Consider the following 14272-nt stretch of genomic DNA (forward strand, 5'->3'; position numbering starts at 1 on the left):
CGTTGGAGTATTTAACTGCTCACTTACTAACAAAGAACTGAGAGGATATTTATTAGAACACTCAGTGAGAATTTAATAGGATTAATGAAGAGGTTAATCTTCCAATAATAATAGTAATAATACCAATGCAGTTAACATTGTACTAATATTTGCAAATAATGTCCAAAAAACCCGAAATACTGAGCGTTCTACAGAAGAAAAAAAAGTTCCTCGAATAGTAACATTCAGAAAAGATTCTTGTAAGAGCTTCAATGCGTTTTCAGGAAAAAATAAATAAATTAATACCTGAAGTGTCATGAGGAGCAGCAGCTAATAAAAGCTAATAACTACTATGTTTCCTTAAGCCACTCCTTAGAGCATTTAAAGGCCAGATGTACCTGATCCACAACCTGAAGATATTGTTTTTCCTTCCCTGCACCAGTTATTAGACAAACTGGCCCTCAATATCTATGTGGATCTGAGGAGTCTTTATTAACTTTTATGTGTAGTTGTACCTTTAAAGAGAGTGACTTCAGCAGCCGGTTTGGCATCAGGGGCAATGCAGGTCACCCGGTAGTCCTGCCCCTCCACCCACGGCTCCGAGTACAGGACGATGGAGGGTTTCGATGGAGGAACTGAAAAACAGAGTCAATATCAGAGACCTAATGAAGGAACTGTTAGATTCTAACTACTGACCCCAGGCCTCCTCAACTGCCATCAGTGCCTGACCTCACTAATGCTCTTGTGGCTGAATGAGCACACAGCCAAGCTCCAAAATCTAGTAGAAAGCTCTTTTTTGAAGAATGGAGGTTATGGGGTAATAGTAAACTGGGATTGAATCTAGAAAAGGATGTTGAAAAAGCACACATGGGTTTAAGATTTTCATTAATAGGTGATTGGTCATATAGTGTGTAAAATGTCCAAAAGATATTACCATAAAGATATGTTGCCTAGTCTTATATCACTGCAAAGATCATGTAGCATACTGAGCCAGTTTAATAAACATAGTGGAAAAATTCAGTTCACCTAAAGTAATGTAAAAATGTCTGCAAAATGTGATTTTTTTTTCTCACAGTGAATGTCACACTTTGATCAAGGTGTTTGATAGCTATGTCTCGTCGGGGAAACAGACGTAAGCCTAATTAATTCAGTTTGTAATCAGATACCGGCTGTCAAAAAGAGCATCCGTGATGATCAGAAGACACCAGCTGACAAAATCAGTCAAAGTTTGTGCACACTTAGTCTATCCTGGCAGTATAGTAGATTGTCTGGAGTATCAGTTTGCAGTCAGAATAAAATCATAAGCGTAGTCTTCTCTATTTTTATATTTGGGGTAGGAAGAGTGTAAAATGCTCAAGCTGAACTGCACTTCTGAATGAGATATATCTCCACAGGAGAAACATATTTCAGCTCAGGAAAGTCCGTAGTTTTGTGAACTGCTGTAAGGTGTAGGTTTTTCCAGGTGGATTTCGCAGTTTGCTTGCAATCCAACATTACAGACATCTGGTGGAAGAACTGGAAATAACCTAGTGACACTTTAAGATTCATTACAATTAACATGACTGAAAATGCGCAAATTGCATCATCCAACAGCAGCCAGACGTTGTTTCCCAGCCTGCTTCTTAGCACCAGATATAGTCTTATATATATTATTTTGAAATGAACTGAAACATTGTCATCATATGGAGATCTAATACACTGAAATCGTCCACATCCTGGACTGTATTTTCATTTCAAGTGCAGAGTAAACTGATAATCCAGACAATCTACTATACTGACCAGATGCTGGACTACTGACTGGAAGGTTATGAGTTTGAATCCCAGGTCCACCAAGCTGCTACTGCTGGGCCCCTAAGCAAGGCTCTTAAACCTCAATTGTATAAAATGAGCTAAACTGTAAATCCCTCTGGATAAGGATGTAAATAAGTGTGCACAAACTTTGACTCATCTGGAATCTTTTGATTCTAACGTATTAATGCACAAAATTCACTTTGAGATCACAAGCGCAACACGAACCTATAAACGCACCGGGGATCTGATATAACAGCAGAGTAGACAGTAACTACACAGAACAGTGGGAGCGTCGTCAGGATAACTACATGCTGTAAATGTGTGACAGTGAACAAGCTGACTGTGCAAACTTCATCCAGCTGTAAACCATCGTAAAACAGCAGCCAGTTGTTAGTCCCATCCCTGCTCTCTTCACCGTACGGCTTTGGAAATGTAACTCATTACAGCATGTTCTACAGACTATATGTAGAGTCATAAGCTTTTACATCATGGTCTGATATACTGTGAACAAATCAGATTGGTCTGATGTACTGTGAACAAATCTGATTGGTCTGATGTACTGTGAACAAATCTGATTGGTCTGATATACTGTGAACAAATCTGATTGGTCTGATATACTGTGAACAAATCAGATTGGTCTGATATACTGTGAATAAATCTGATTGGTCTGATATACTGTGAACAAATCCGATTGATCTGATATACTGTGAATAAATCTGATTGGTCTGATATACTGTGAACAAATCAGATTGGTCTGATGTACTGTGAACAAATCTGATTGGTCTGATGTACTGTGAATAAATCTGATTGGTCTGATATACTGTGAACAAATCAGATTGGTCTGATATACTGTGAATAAATCTGATTGGTCTGATATACTGTGAACAAATCCGATTGATCTGATATACTGTGAACAAATCCGATTGATCTGATATACTGTGAACAAATCCGATTGATCTGATATACTGTGAACAAATCCGATTGATCTGATATACTGTGAACAAATCCGATTGATCTGATATACTGTGAACAAATCAGATTGGTCTGATATACTGTGAATAAATCTGATTGGTCTGATATACTGTGAACAAATCCGATTGATCTGATATACTGTGAACAAATCCGATTGATCTGATATACTGTGAACAAATCCGATTGATCTGATATACTGTGAACAAATCCGATTGATCTGATATACTGTGAACAAATCTGATTGGTCTGATGTACTGTGAACAAATCAGATTGGTCTGATATACTGTGAACAAATCAGATTGGTCTGATATACTGTGAACAAATCAGATTGGTCTGATATACTGTGAACAAATCTGATTGGTCTGATATACTGTGAATAAATCAGATTGGTCTGATATACTGTGAACAAATCTGATTGGTCTGATATACTGTGAACAAATCAGATTGGTCTGATATACTGTGAACAAATCAGATTGGTCTGATATACTGTGAACAAATCTGATTGGTCTGATATACTGTGAACAAATCAGATTGGTCTGATATACTGTGAACAAATCCGATTGATCTGATATACTGTGAACAAATCTGATTGATCTGATATACTGTGAACAAATCTGATTGATCTGATATACTGTGAACAAATCTGATTGGTCTGATATACTGTGAACAAATCTGATTGGTCTGATATACTGTGAACAAATCTGATTGGTCTGATATACTGTGAACAAATCTGATTGGTCTGATATACTGTGAACAAATCTGATTGGTCTGATATACTGTGAACAAATCTGATTGGTCTGATATACTGTGAACAAATCTGATTGCTCTGTTTCACTATGATAAGATTTGATTGCTCTGTTTCACTATGATAAGATTTGATTGCTCTGTTTCACTATGATAAGATTTGATTGGTTTGAATGATCTGTTTCACCACAATCAAATGTGCTTAGTCTGTTCCACCATGATCAAATGTAATTGATCTGATTCACTATGATCAATTCTAATTGGTCTGATACATTGTGAACAAATCTGAGTGGTCTGTTTCATTATGATCAACTCTGGTCTGATTCATTAAAATCAAATGTGCTTAGTCTGATTCACAATGATCAAATGTGATTGATCTGAAATCTGATTGGTCTGAAAAGCCATGATCAAATTCAGTTGGTCTGATTCATCATGATCATATATGATTTGTCTAAAATCTGATTGGTCAGATTCACCATGATGAAATCTGATTGGTCTGATTAACCATGATAAAATCGGATCCATCTGGTGTCCAAACCTGGATCCAAACCTGTGCCAAATCGAAACATGCGGACCAAAAGATCCACTGTGGAGTCCCCGAACAGGGAGCAGCCGAAAGAACAACAACAACAAGAGCAACAACATTATTATTATTATCACTTTTCCATGAGGATGCCTTTATGGGAGTAAACCAAAAACTTTTCTATTTGCTGCAGCAGTTTATGAAGTTCATGATCTATTTCTAGCTTTTAATCAATAAGAGAAGTGACTTCATACCTGTCAGATATCCCTGGCATGTGTGTGTGTTTGTGTGTGTGTGTGTGGGTGTGGGTGTGTGGAGAAGGTTATCTCCACTAGGGGGTGCTATTGCAGTGTGAGGGCCCGAGAGCTTTGTGAGCTTAGGTGCTGAGACAGATGAGATACGGCTCGAGCTACAAACTGATTTAAACGAAGCGCTCAGATCCCTCTATGTGTGTGTGTGTGTGTGTGTGTGTGTGTGTGTGGTCTCTGATGACTCCGAGACCACACTGCAAAGCCAAATAATGACATGCATTTGTAATCTCTCTCCTCCTCCCTCACACACGATCAATCGCTATATTTCCCATTTTGCTTTTCTCTTTATTCTCTGCTTCTTTTTTCTCTTTCATCACACTCCAACATCCACCTCTCTCTCTCTCTCTCTCTCTCTCTCTCTCTCTCTCTCTCATCCCTCAACCCTCACACAGTCTAACTCTTTTGTCTTCCTGGTTATTTGCTCTGCATTTTTCCCTTTCATCACTTCTCAACATCCATATATATTTTTTTCTTTTCTTCCCTTCTTCCTTCTCTCATTTTCTGTCCTACACTCTCTCTCTTTCTCTCTCTCTCACACACACACTATCAGTTGCTAAATTTTCCCTTGTCTATCTTTATCTTCTGTCCACACCCTCTTTTTGCTCCTCCACCACACCACAACATTCTAGCTCTTTTTTCCCTTCTTCCCTCCTCCTTTCTCCCCCTCTCTCTTTCTCTCCCTTTATCTCCTCTTCCTAATACTTGATGATTACCCTTTTGTCTTTCTGGATCATTCATTCTTTTGTTACCTCTTTCAGCATCTCTCTCTCTCTCTCTCTCTCTCGCTATTTCTCTATCACACACACACACACACACACATACTTAATGAATCACAGAATTATATTTTGTACATATTCTCTCCTTTTACTTCTCCATTAATGTATATCATCATTCTTCTTCTCTCCTTCACCTCTCTCTCTCTCTCTCTCTCTCTCTCTCTCTCTCTCTCTCATCCCTCTCTTCCTCTGTATTCTTCCTTTCTATTTTTGCTTTATTTCTAGCTCCCTTCATCACAGGAGCTTTTGTCTTTGTCTTTCTTATCTCTTTCTTTCTCTCCTCCATCACACTTTTTTTATAGCTTCATTTTCACATATATCCAGAAGTCTTTCTCTTTCCCTTTCTTTTTGTCTCCTACTCCCCTTCACCCTCTCTCTCTCTCTTTCATCCTGCACACTTTACCAATCCCTGCACTGTCTTTCTTAATCTTCTGTCTGCCTCTCCTTTTTCCTCCCTCATGCTCTATCAGTCACTTTATTTTCCCCTATTTGCCTCCATTCCCTTCATTCTTCTCCTTCATGTCCTCTTTCATCAATTCACAACATCCCTACTTTCTCTTCTTCCGCCTCACATTTTTCTCTCTCCTCCCTGTGCTCATGTTCTCAGGTTCATCACTTGTTGTGTCGGCGGAGGCGTCGGACGGTCGCACAAATCTTCTAAAATAAGAGTGATGTTCCTAAAGCGGGGAGGCAGTGGAGCATTTCCCCTCTCAGTTCATTCTCTCTCTCTCTCTCTCTCTCTCTCTCTCTCTCTCTCTCTCTCTCACACTTTTACCCCCTTCATTGTCTCTCTGTCTCTCACTGCAGGTCTTTATGTATAGTTCCTTCACTCATTTATTCCTATTCAGCAATTCTATCTATCTATCTATCTATCTATCTATCTATCTATCTATCTATCTATCTATCTATCTATCTATCTATCTATCTATCTATCTATCTATCTATCTATCTATTTATCGATGCCCCCCTTTTCTCTCTCTCTCTCTCTCTCTCTCTCTATCTATCTATCTGTTTGTTTGTCTGTCTCTTGAGATCTCCCTATGTCTCTCTCTTCTGAATAAAGCTTTTACTAAAGATGAATAAATAAAAATATATGACATTTGTATACATCTTTGCAAAAGCAGCAGGTCTTTACATTAATGCCAAGTTCAGGAAACTCTGACTAAAATAATTTGCAAATTTTCTTCTTTCTTTTTTTTTTGTTAACCCTGACAGAACAGTCAACAGACAGTGTGCTGAGCTCTGACAGTGATATAACACCATAATGAGGGTTTTCTCTGACCATGAATCTGAGGGAAATAAGATCAACTTTACTGATGCCAGCTGCATATCAGTTCTTATGCCAGTTGCTCAAGACCATACAAACCAATGAAGGATAAATACTGAATAAATTTAATTAACATATATCTCCTAGGAATAAAACAGAAAAAAAGTATTCTTCTTCTCAATTCTTCTTTAATGTATTAATTAGAATTCATCCTAAAGATACAAATAACAAACGTAAATATTGTAACTGAGTAAGTATTCACCCTTGTTGCTGTGAAACCTCTGAATGATTTTTATTGGAATGAGATGTGGTAAGTCTTAAATTTTTATCTTGTTAACAAAAAATCCTACGGTCTTTGAACATTTTGTTTGTTGCTCAGTTTATGGCCCCGAGTTTATCAATCTATTGTTCTTCCTAGTGGAATACCAGAGACTAGTGCATTTTTCTTCTTTCAATTCAGTTATAGTTCACAAGAGGATTTTTATTTGGAAAAACCTGGGTTCTAAATTCATTTAGCGGGACATGAGCTGTACATTTGATCCATGTTCTAAGTCAAGGGTGTCCAATCATGTCTGCAAACCACTTGTCTTAGAGTGGAGGTGTCCAATCATATCCGGAAAGGGTTGGTGTGGGTGCAGGTTTTCATTCCAGTAAAGCAGGAGCCACACCTGATTCCACTTGTTTAATCAGCTGAGCTTGGCTTTCAGTAGGCTAAGGTGTGGCTTCTGATTGGCTGAAATACAAACCAAGATTACACACCCCTGCTCTAAGGTAAGCCAGTCTGTTAAGTGTCAAGCGAATGTCAAGAAAACATCATAAACCTTTCAAATGAAAATAGAATAGAAACAGCTTTATATACCAATTGTGCTTGTACACACACACACACACACACACACACACAAAAGTAATTTGCTTTCCAGCATACATGGGCTTATGGTACTTATAATAAAAGAAACACAGAATTTTGTGCAACATCTAAAAAAAAAGATATATTAAATAAATAAATAAATACCAATAAATAAATAAAAACAATGAATGAATACGCAAATGATTAAATAAATAAATAAATAAATAAATAAATAAATAAATGTTAATGTACAAATCTGTCAGTGGTTATAAAGGGCATGATGTGGGTGTAATGTAGCCTTAGGAGCACTGCTGCCTTTAAGAAAGTATTAGTCAAATGCAGCTTTAACCCTTAAACAAACAAAAGTGAAAAAATATTAACAAATAAATAAATAAACAGTAACAAATAAACTACACAATGGAGTAGACAATAAGACTGTCACTAGTAACCTTATAGATGTCATGAATACGAGATCTCAGTAAAAAAAAAAAAAACAGGTGAAATTTTGTTGGATTTTTCAAGGCTTTGCAAGCAATTTCGTGAGTTTTTAGCGGTGATTAAACAAACTCGACATATCTGACATGAAATGATTGTCTATATGAGTACAAGCTAAATTTAGTTGTTTTTTTCAGAGGACACTTGGACATGGTCGACTTTGTCGTACCAAATGTCATCCAGAGAGTCGGAAGCTCGTGGAGCACGTACACTACCCACAAGGGTACTAATTATTATTTAGTATTAGTTTTCAGGAAATCTTCAAAGACTGTGCTGTGGATTTTTCATGCTTATGATCTTTTTACTGTAAAAAAAAAAAATTGTTATATGATTTTTATTTCTGTTTTTTTTTAAAAATCCACAACACAGTAAAACAAAGTTTGTTAATTGATTGAAGCTAAATAATAATTCAGATCTTTGTAGGATTAAGAGCACCAACCATTGAGCTCACAGTGCATAATGAAATAATCTATTTTACATATCAGTGTGCATAAGCCAGGCAGACAGAAGACAGCGAGACACAAAACTCGATTCATTAAACAAATACAGACAGATAGACAGATAAAGAAGATAAGAGACAGATTAACAGAGACAGCTGCACAGGTTTTGTCTGTCTTTTTCTCTTTCTAACGTTCTCATGATCTTTCTCCCACTCTCTATTGCTTTTTTCTTTCACGTTCTGTCAAACACACACACACAAAAAACTCAAAGACACACACACAAACTCAAAGACACACACACACGCACACACACAGACACACACACAAACAGACACACAGACATACACACCCACTGAGACACATGCACACACATACACACACACACCTACTGAGACACACACACATAGACACACAAATTCACAGACACACACACCCATTGACACACACACACACATACAGACATACACACCCGCTGAGACACATGCACACACATACACACACACCTACTGAGACACACACACATAGACACACAAATTCACAGACACACACACACAAACAGACACACACACCCATTGACACACACACACCCATTGATACACACAGAGACACACACACCCATTGACACTCACACCTACTGAGACACACACACAGACACACAAACTCACAGACACACACACAGACACACACACCCATTGACACACACACACAGAGACACACACACACCCATTGATACACACAGAGACACACACACCCATTGACACTCACACCTACTGAGACACACACACAGACACACAAACTCACAGACACACACACCCACCCAAACCCACACACTAAGACACAATCACACATGACAGACATACACACAAACTCACAGGCACAGAAACAGACACACACAGACCCACTGAGACACACACACACACACAGACACATACACACCCACTGAGACACACACACATGCAGACAGACATACACATCCACTGAGACACACACATACAGACAGACAGACTGACATAGACACCCACTGAGACACACACACACACAGACAGTTCGTCTAAGTTTTGATTTAGGTTTAACACATTAATGTAGTTTCATCACATTAAAGAATTCGTTTAGAGGGGAAAAAATTCAAATTAGCCGAATTATTATCCAGTTGATCTGTGGTACTTTCTGCTTTCCTTCCGGAGTTCAGTGGGCAACCCTGCTTTTACACTAGCGAGCGACAGCATGACAGGTGTCTGTGTGTTGTCTATGTGTGTGTGTGCTACACAGAGCCATGATTTCAGCGACTGACAAAACAACAGACAAGCATTTTGAGATTTTTCTTTTCTATTTAAATTCATACAATTCCGGTATAGATGTTTTCATTTCCACTCTCACACCTTTAGTTTCAACCTGCAATTAGTTCCTATTTACTGTTTACCCTAAAAACAGACGGATTCAGACAAAAAAAAAACAGACGGAAAAAAAAAAAAACAGACGGATTCCAAACTGGATTCAGCTTATCTTGTCATAGACACAACTCCTCATTACATGTGTATAGAGACACTGTGAAGAAAACAAGCAGCAGAGATTGTTTCTGTTAGCTAGCTAAGAGAGTTGTAACTAGCACAGTTAGTTGGAACTGCAAACTGTATTTTGCTAATAGCTAATGTGACACGTCAATAATTCAACCAGATTTATGTATTTATTACACTTAATTAACTAGTGTTTAACAAGTTAGAAGCAGATGTATAGATATAGATGTACAGGCAAAATGCTGGTTATACCATGTTGTGGTAAGTGTACATAGCTTGTATAGTTAGCTTGCACTGCATATTGTATTTTGCTAATAGCTAATGATACGTAATATGAATATGAATACCACATTTTTCTCATTAATTTACTTATGTAGTTGTTTTCATCTAGTTAGAAAGAGATGTGTGTATTTAAAACACATTGTGGAAAGTGTACATAGCTAGTATTGGTAGTTTTATTTGCTAATCTAGTAGCATACTGAATAATGTCATACTTTTTTATACAGTAGTAATTTGTGTTGTACAGACAATTTTTGGTTCTTTAAAAACACTGGAGGAAAAAGTACAAGCCAGACCCACAAGAGATCACTAGCACTCACTTCCACATCCACATGAAACATGTTACACACGAGAGTGTCTCGAGGTCTACATATATCGTGTAATCTTTCCTTTACATTTACATCCCGATCTTTATACATGCTGTCAAATATTGATAAGATATTAAACCTCGGCTTTAATTATATTCAAACTGCTCAGAAGGTGTTGATTAATTTTCTATAACACAAGCTCTTAAAGGTTTATATTAATGTAATTTTTTCTTCTAATACTTTATTGTTTCTATAGTAACAGGCTATTCACACGCTCCTCATCATCTAATAATAACATATTGGGGGAAAAAAAGCTCTATTTCCCTTTAACTCACCACGATCTGTGCTTGTTCTCTGTCTCGACATGAACGTGGAGGATATTAAGACCTGGGATGATGGACATGATTTCTTTTTCTGTTAAATGAGAACAAATTATGACTCATGCTTTTAGCATCTGCAGAAATTCTGTTAAGTAACTTAGATGAAAGAGCCTGCTGCTTTATTTGATTGTGACTTCAGATTTGAGCAGTAAATCAACCCTTTGTGGAAAAAGAAAATATTATTCATATTTCTTCTTCTTCCTCATATTATTATTATTATTATTATTATTATTATTATTATTATTATGTATTTATTTTAAATTACATTCATTTTTATTCTTTTTTTGTCTCCCCAGGATTACATGAAAGTTCCCATCTACCAGCCAGCTCTCCCCATCACAGAAATAGATAGATAGATAGATAGATAGATAGATAGATAGATAGATAGATAGATAGATAGATAGATAGATAGATAGATACTGTGAATTACCATAGATAGATAGATAGATAGATAGATAGATAGATAGATAGATAGATAGATACTGTGAGTTACCATAGATACATAGATAGATAGCTAGACAGATAGACAGCTAGATAGATAGATAGATAGATAGATAGATAGATAGATAGATAGATAGATAGATAGATAGATAGATAGATAGATATCTGTATTCTTACCCACTGTTAACACAAATAGACAGCACATAACCCGGGTTTCGCTATCTCTTTGGTACTTCTTCCTCCATCACAGAATCCAGTATTAAAGTTTTACAGTTTGTTTTTAAAGATTCTCAGATCTTCAGTGTCAGTACTCTGTTCCTGGGTCTCTGAAGTCTTCAGATCAGCTAGTCCTGGCTGTTCTATGATCTAAGCTGAAGGTAAATCTGTACTGAGGTTGTTGAACTCCTGCTGCACATCAGATGTGCTTCTGTTATTTTTTTCTTTTAATTCACAAATTACTCACTTTTAAGATATTCAATATCTTCCTGTCATATTTCTTTACATCAATGTTTTCTGTACTATTTACCATTGTTAATTTGATCTCAGCTAGTAGCATCGAATCAGACAACATTTATCGGTTTAAACGTGAACTATAAATAAATAAAATGTACCTGCTTACTGACTGAAGAAAAATCTGTAATCATTGATACAGTGAAGCTTTCAGTAAGTCGATATTTGTTTAACATTTATGGAAGGAGTCTCCAGTGTCAGTGCCTTTTAACAGTGCTAACAGGGTAGCTGTGTGAAGGTGCTGTAACATTTAACATTGATAAATCATTCACTCATTAGTAAATAAAATGAATCTATAAGTTAAAATAAGTCAACTATAAGTTGAAATTGTTGTAGCGTAAGAGAAGCACACTGCACACAAGTAACAAGAATGACTTTAAGTCTACATATGTCGCTTATAATATTCTGTAAATTTATCTCCAGATCCTGTTTTCTACTTGCTGTGAAACCTCGTTTTGAATTATAATTTAATTTCTCAGGAAGTGTTGATTCATTTTCTTTAACACGAGCTCTGGCAGTAATTCTGGCTGCACTGCAAATCCCAGGTTTATATTAAATTGCTTGTTCAAATACGTTATCGTTTCTATAGTAACAACTCATTCAGACACTCCAAACTTCTGGGTGAAAACAGTAACTTCGCTTCATTTCATGGATGCTTTAGACATCTCCGAAAACTCTATAAGAGCACAGACAGGCTGTATGTACAAATTGAAATTCACACTAGGTGGAATTGTTTTATTATACACATAACATCCAGCCATCTGGTCCAATTCTGCCTGAGTATAACTGCTCTGAGGCAGAAAAGTGATTCCGTGAGCTCATCTTTATAACATTAGAACATTACAGTGTGCCGTGTTTAGGTGGAGGTCTTTATAAATTCATCTTCACTGTTTATTTAAGAACTGAATGTAGGTTGAGGCAGATATTTCTAGAATTTGCTATAGACTGACTGGTCTAGCTGTTCCTGTTTTTTCTCTCTTGAGAAAAAGAAAGATCACCAACTATATAGAGTGCAACACCTCCAACACACACACTCCCTCTCACACACACACACGCATACATACACACACATAGAGTACAGGCAGGGGATCTGGGAGGTCTGTGTCTGCTGTTTAACGATGAGAGAGAAGAGAGATCCAAACAGACAGCTGTCAGCATACACCAACAACCCACAGCCTGAGGAGACAGCCTGACACACACACACACTTTCACACACACACTTTCACACACACACACACACACAAGAGCAGACACACCATGGAACCAGGTAACTAGCGCTCAGGAGGGATCCTTTCACACACACACACACACACGTTCATCTATAGGGATGCCAAAACAAAAACTTCAGTTTCAGTCAGCTCAGTTTAAACCATATCATTGCAGCTTTACAGAAATCAGGATGTAAATTTGGATTCCTATTCAAAACGGCAGAGCTATACGTTCATGTACAAGTAGATCTATGTTGTCATCCCAGCCATATATACAATGTGCTGTACACAGTGAGATGAAATAACGTTTCTTCAGGACCCAAGGGGCAGCATCCATGTATGACATACACAATGCTGACAGGACATAAATAAAGTGCAACCGGAATAAAAAGCACGCAGGGAGGTGGCACGGGAAACTGCAGGGGTGCGTACAAAGACGGGTAGTAGAGCATAAACTCTCCAAATAGAGCATAAATTCTCCTAACTGTGGATCTGAAAATGAAGCTAGTTGATGCCTACAAGCAGATGAAGACTATAAAAAGATATCAAAACACTTCCAACTTCCAATTTCCCCTGTCAGAAAACACTGTTAATAAATGACAGTTAATGGGAACTGTGGAAATTGTGGCAGAAAACCCTCAAATCTAACTGTCCATATGATAGCCAGAACTGTAAAGCAAAAGCATCAAATGACAGTCCTGTAACTTAAACCTCAATGAAAATATGTCAGTAGATCTTAGACATGCTGTGTATGAAAGACAGTCCAAGAATATCTCAGACCCAGACATGTTCTACAAGGAAGAGAAGTTGAAATGTATTGACCAAGAATAAACAGAGTCCTAACAAGCTCTGATATCTGCCAGAGAGAGTGTTAATGAGTACTAACTTAGTAGGGTACATATCATTCTATTCTTTTTGAATCAAATATAAATTAACACCACGGTAATATGTGCTACAAATCTTTCCATCCATTTTGTGTACTGCTTTTCCTATACAGGATAATAGGAAACCTGGAGTCGGTCCCAGGGGATAAACCCAGGTGGCACCCCACACAGGGTGCCAACTCATCACAAGGCACACACACGCACACAACAAACAATTTTTAGATTCCAGTCAGCCTACAATGAATGCATGTCTTTGGACTGGGAAGGAAACTGCAGTACCTGGAGGAAACTCATGAAGCACAGATGAACACATAAATTCCACACACATAGCTAACCTTAGAGATGTGAAGCAAAAGTGCTAACTACTAAGCCACTGTGCCTTCCTTTGCTAAAAATTTAGGTGGTGTTAAATTCTTTTTCAGTCATAAATCAACAAAATATGTAATTGGTCAAGGTTGCATAAACTTACTAAGTCTAGCTTTTTAAGAAAAACTTTTGTGTTCATGAGGAGCATCCAAATCATCCCGTCAACTCTCATCCCCACAAACAATGAACCACATGTCCAGCTACACACACACACACACACAGGGACAGATATGAGCA

The 14272-nt window shown here is 37.4% G+C and overlaps 1 protein-coding gene across 3 annotated transcripts in view; it reads right to left on the reverse strand.

Annotated features, from left to right (window-relative positions):
- Positions 1-14272, reverse strand: part of nphs1 (NPHS1 adhesion molecule, nephrin) — a 114459-nt gene that overhangs the window by 65564 nt on the left and 34623 nt on the right. For all 3 annotated transcript variants that reach the window (XM_058413560.1, XM_058413558.1, XM_058413559.1), the window contains exon 5: positions 495-614. In XM_058413560.1, coding sequence (XP_058269543.1) covers positions 495-614 — 120 coding nt within the window. The remainder of the gene's footprint in view (positions 1-494; positions 615-14272) is intronic.

The sequence above is a fragment of the Hemibagrus wyckioides genome, linkage group LG17 (genome assembly GCF_019097595.1).
Source record: "Hemibagrus wyckioides isolate EC202008001 linkage group LG17, SWU_Hwy_1.0, whole genome shotgun sequence".
In the NCBI taxonomy this organism is placed as follows: Eukaryota; Metazoa; Chordata; class Actinopteri; order Siluriformes; family Bagridae; genus Hemibagrus; species Hemibagrus wyckioides.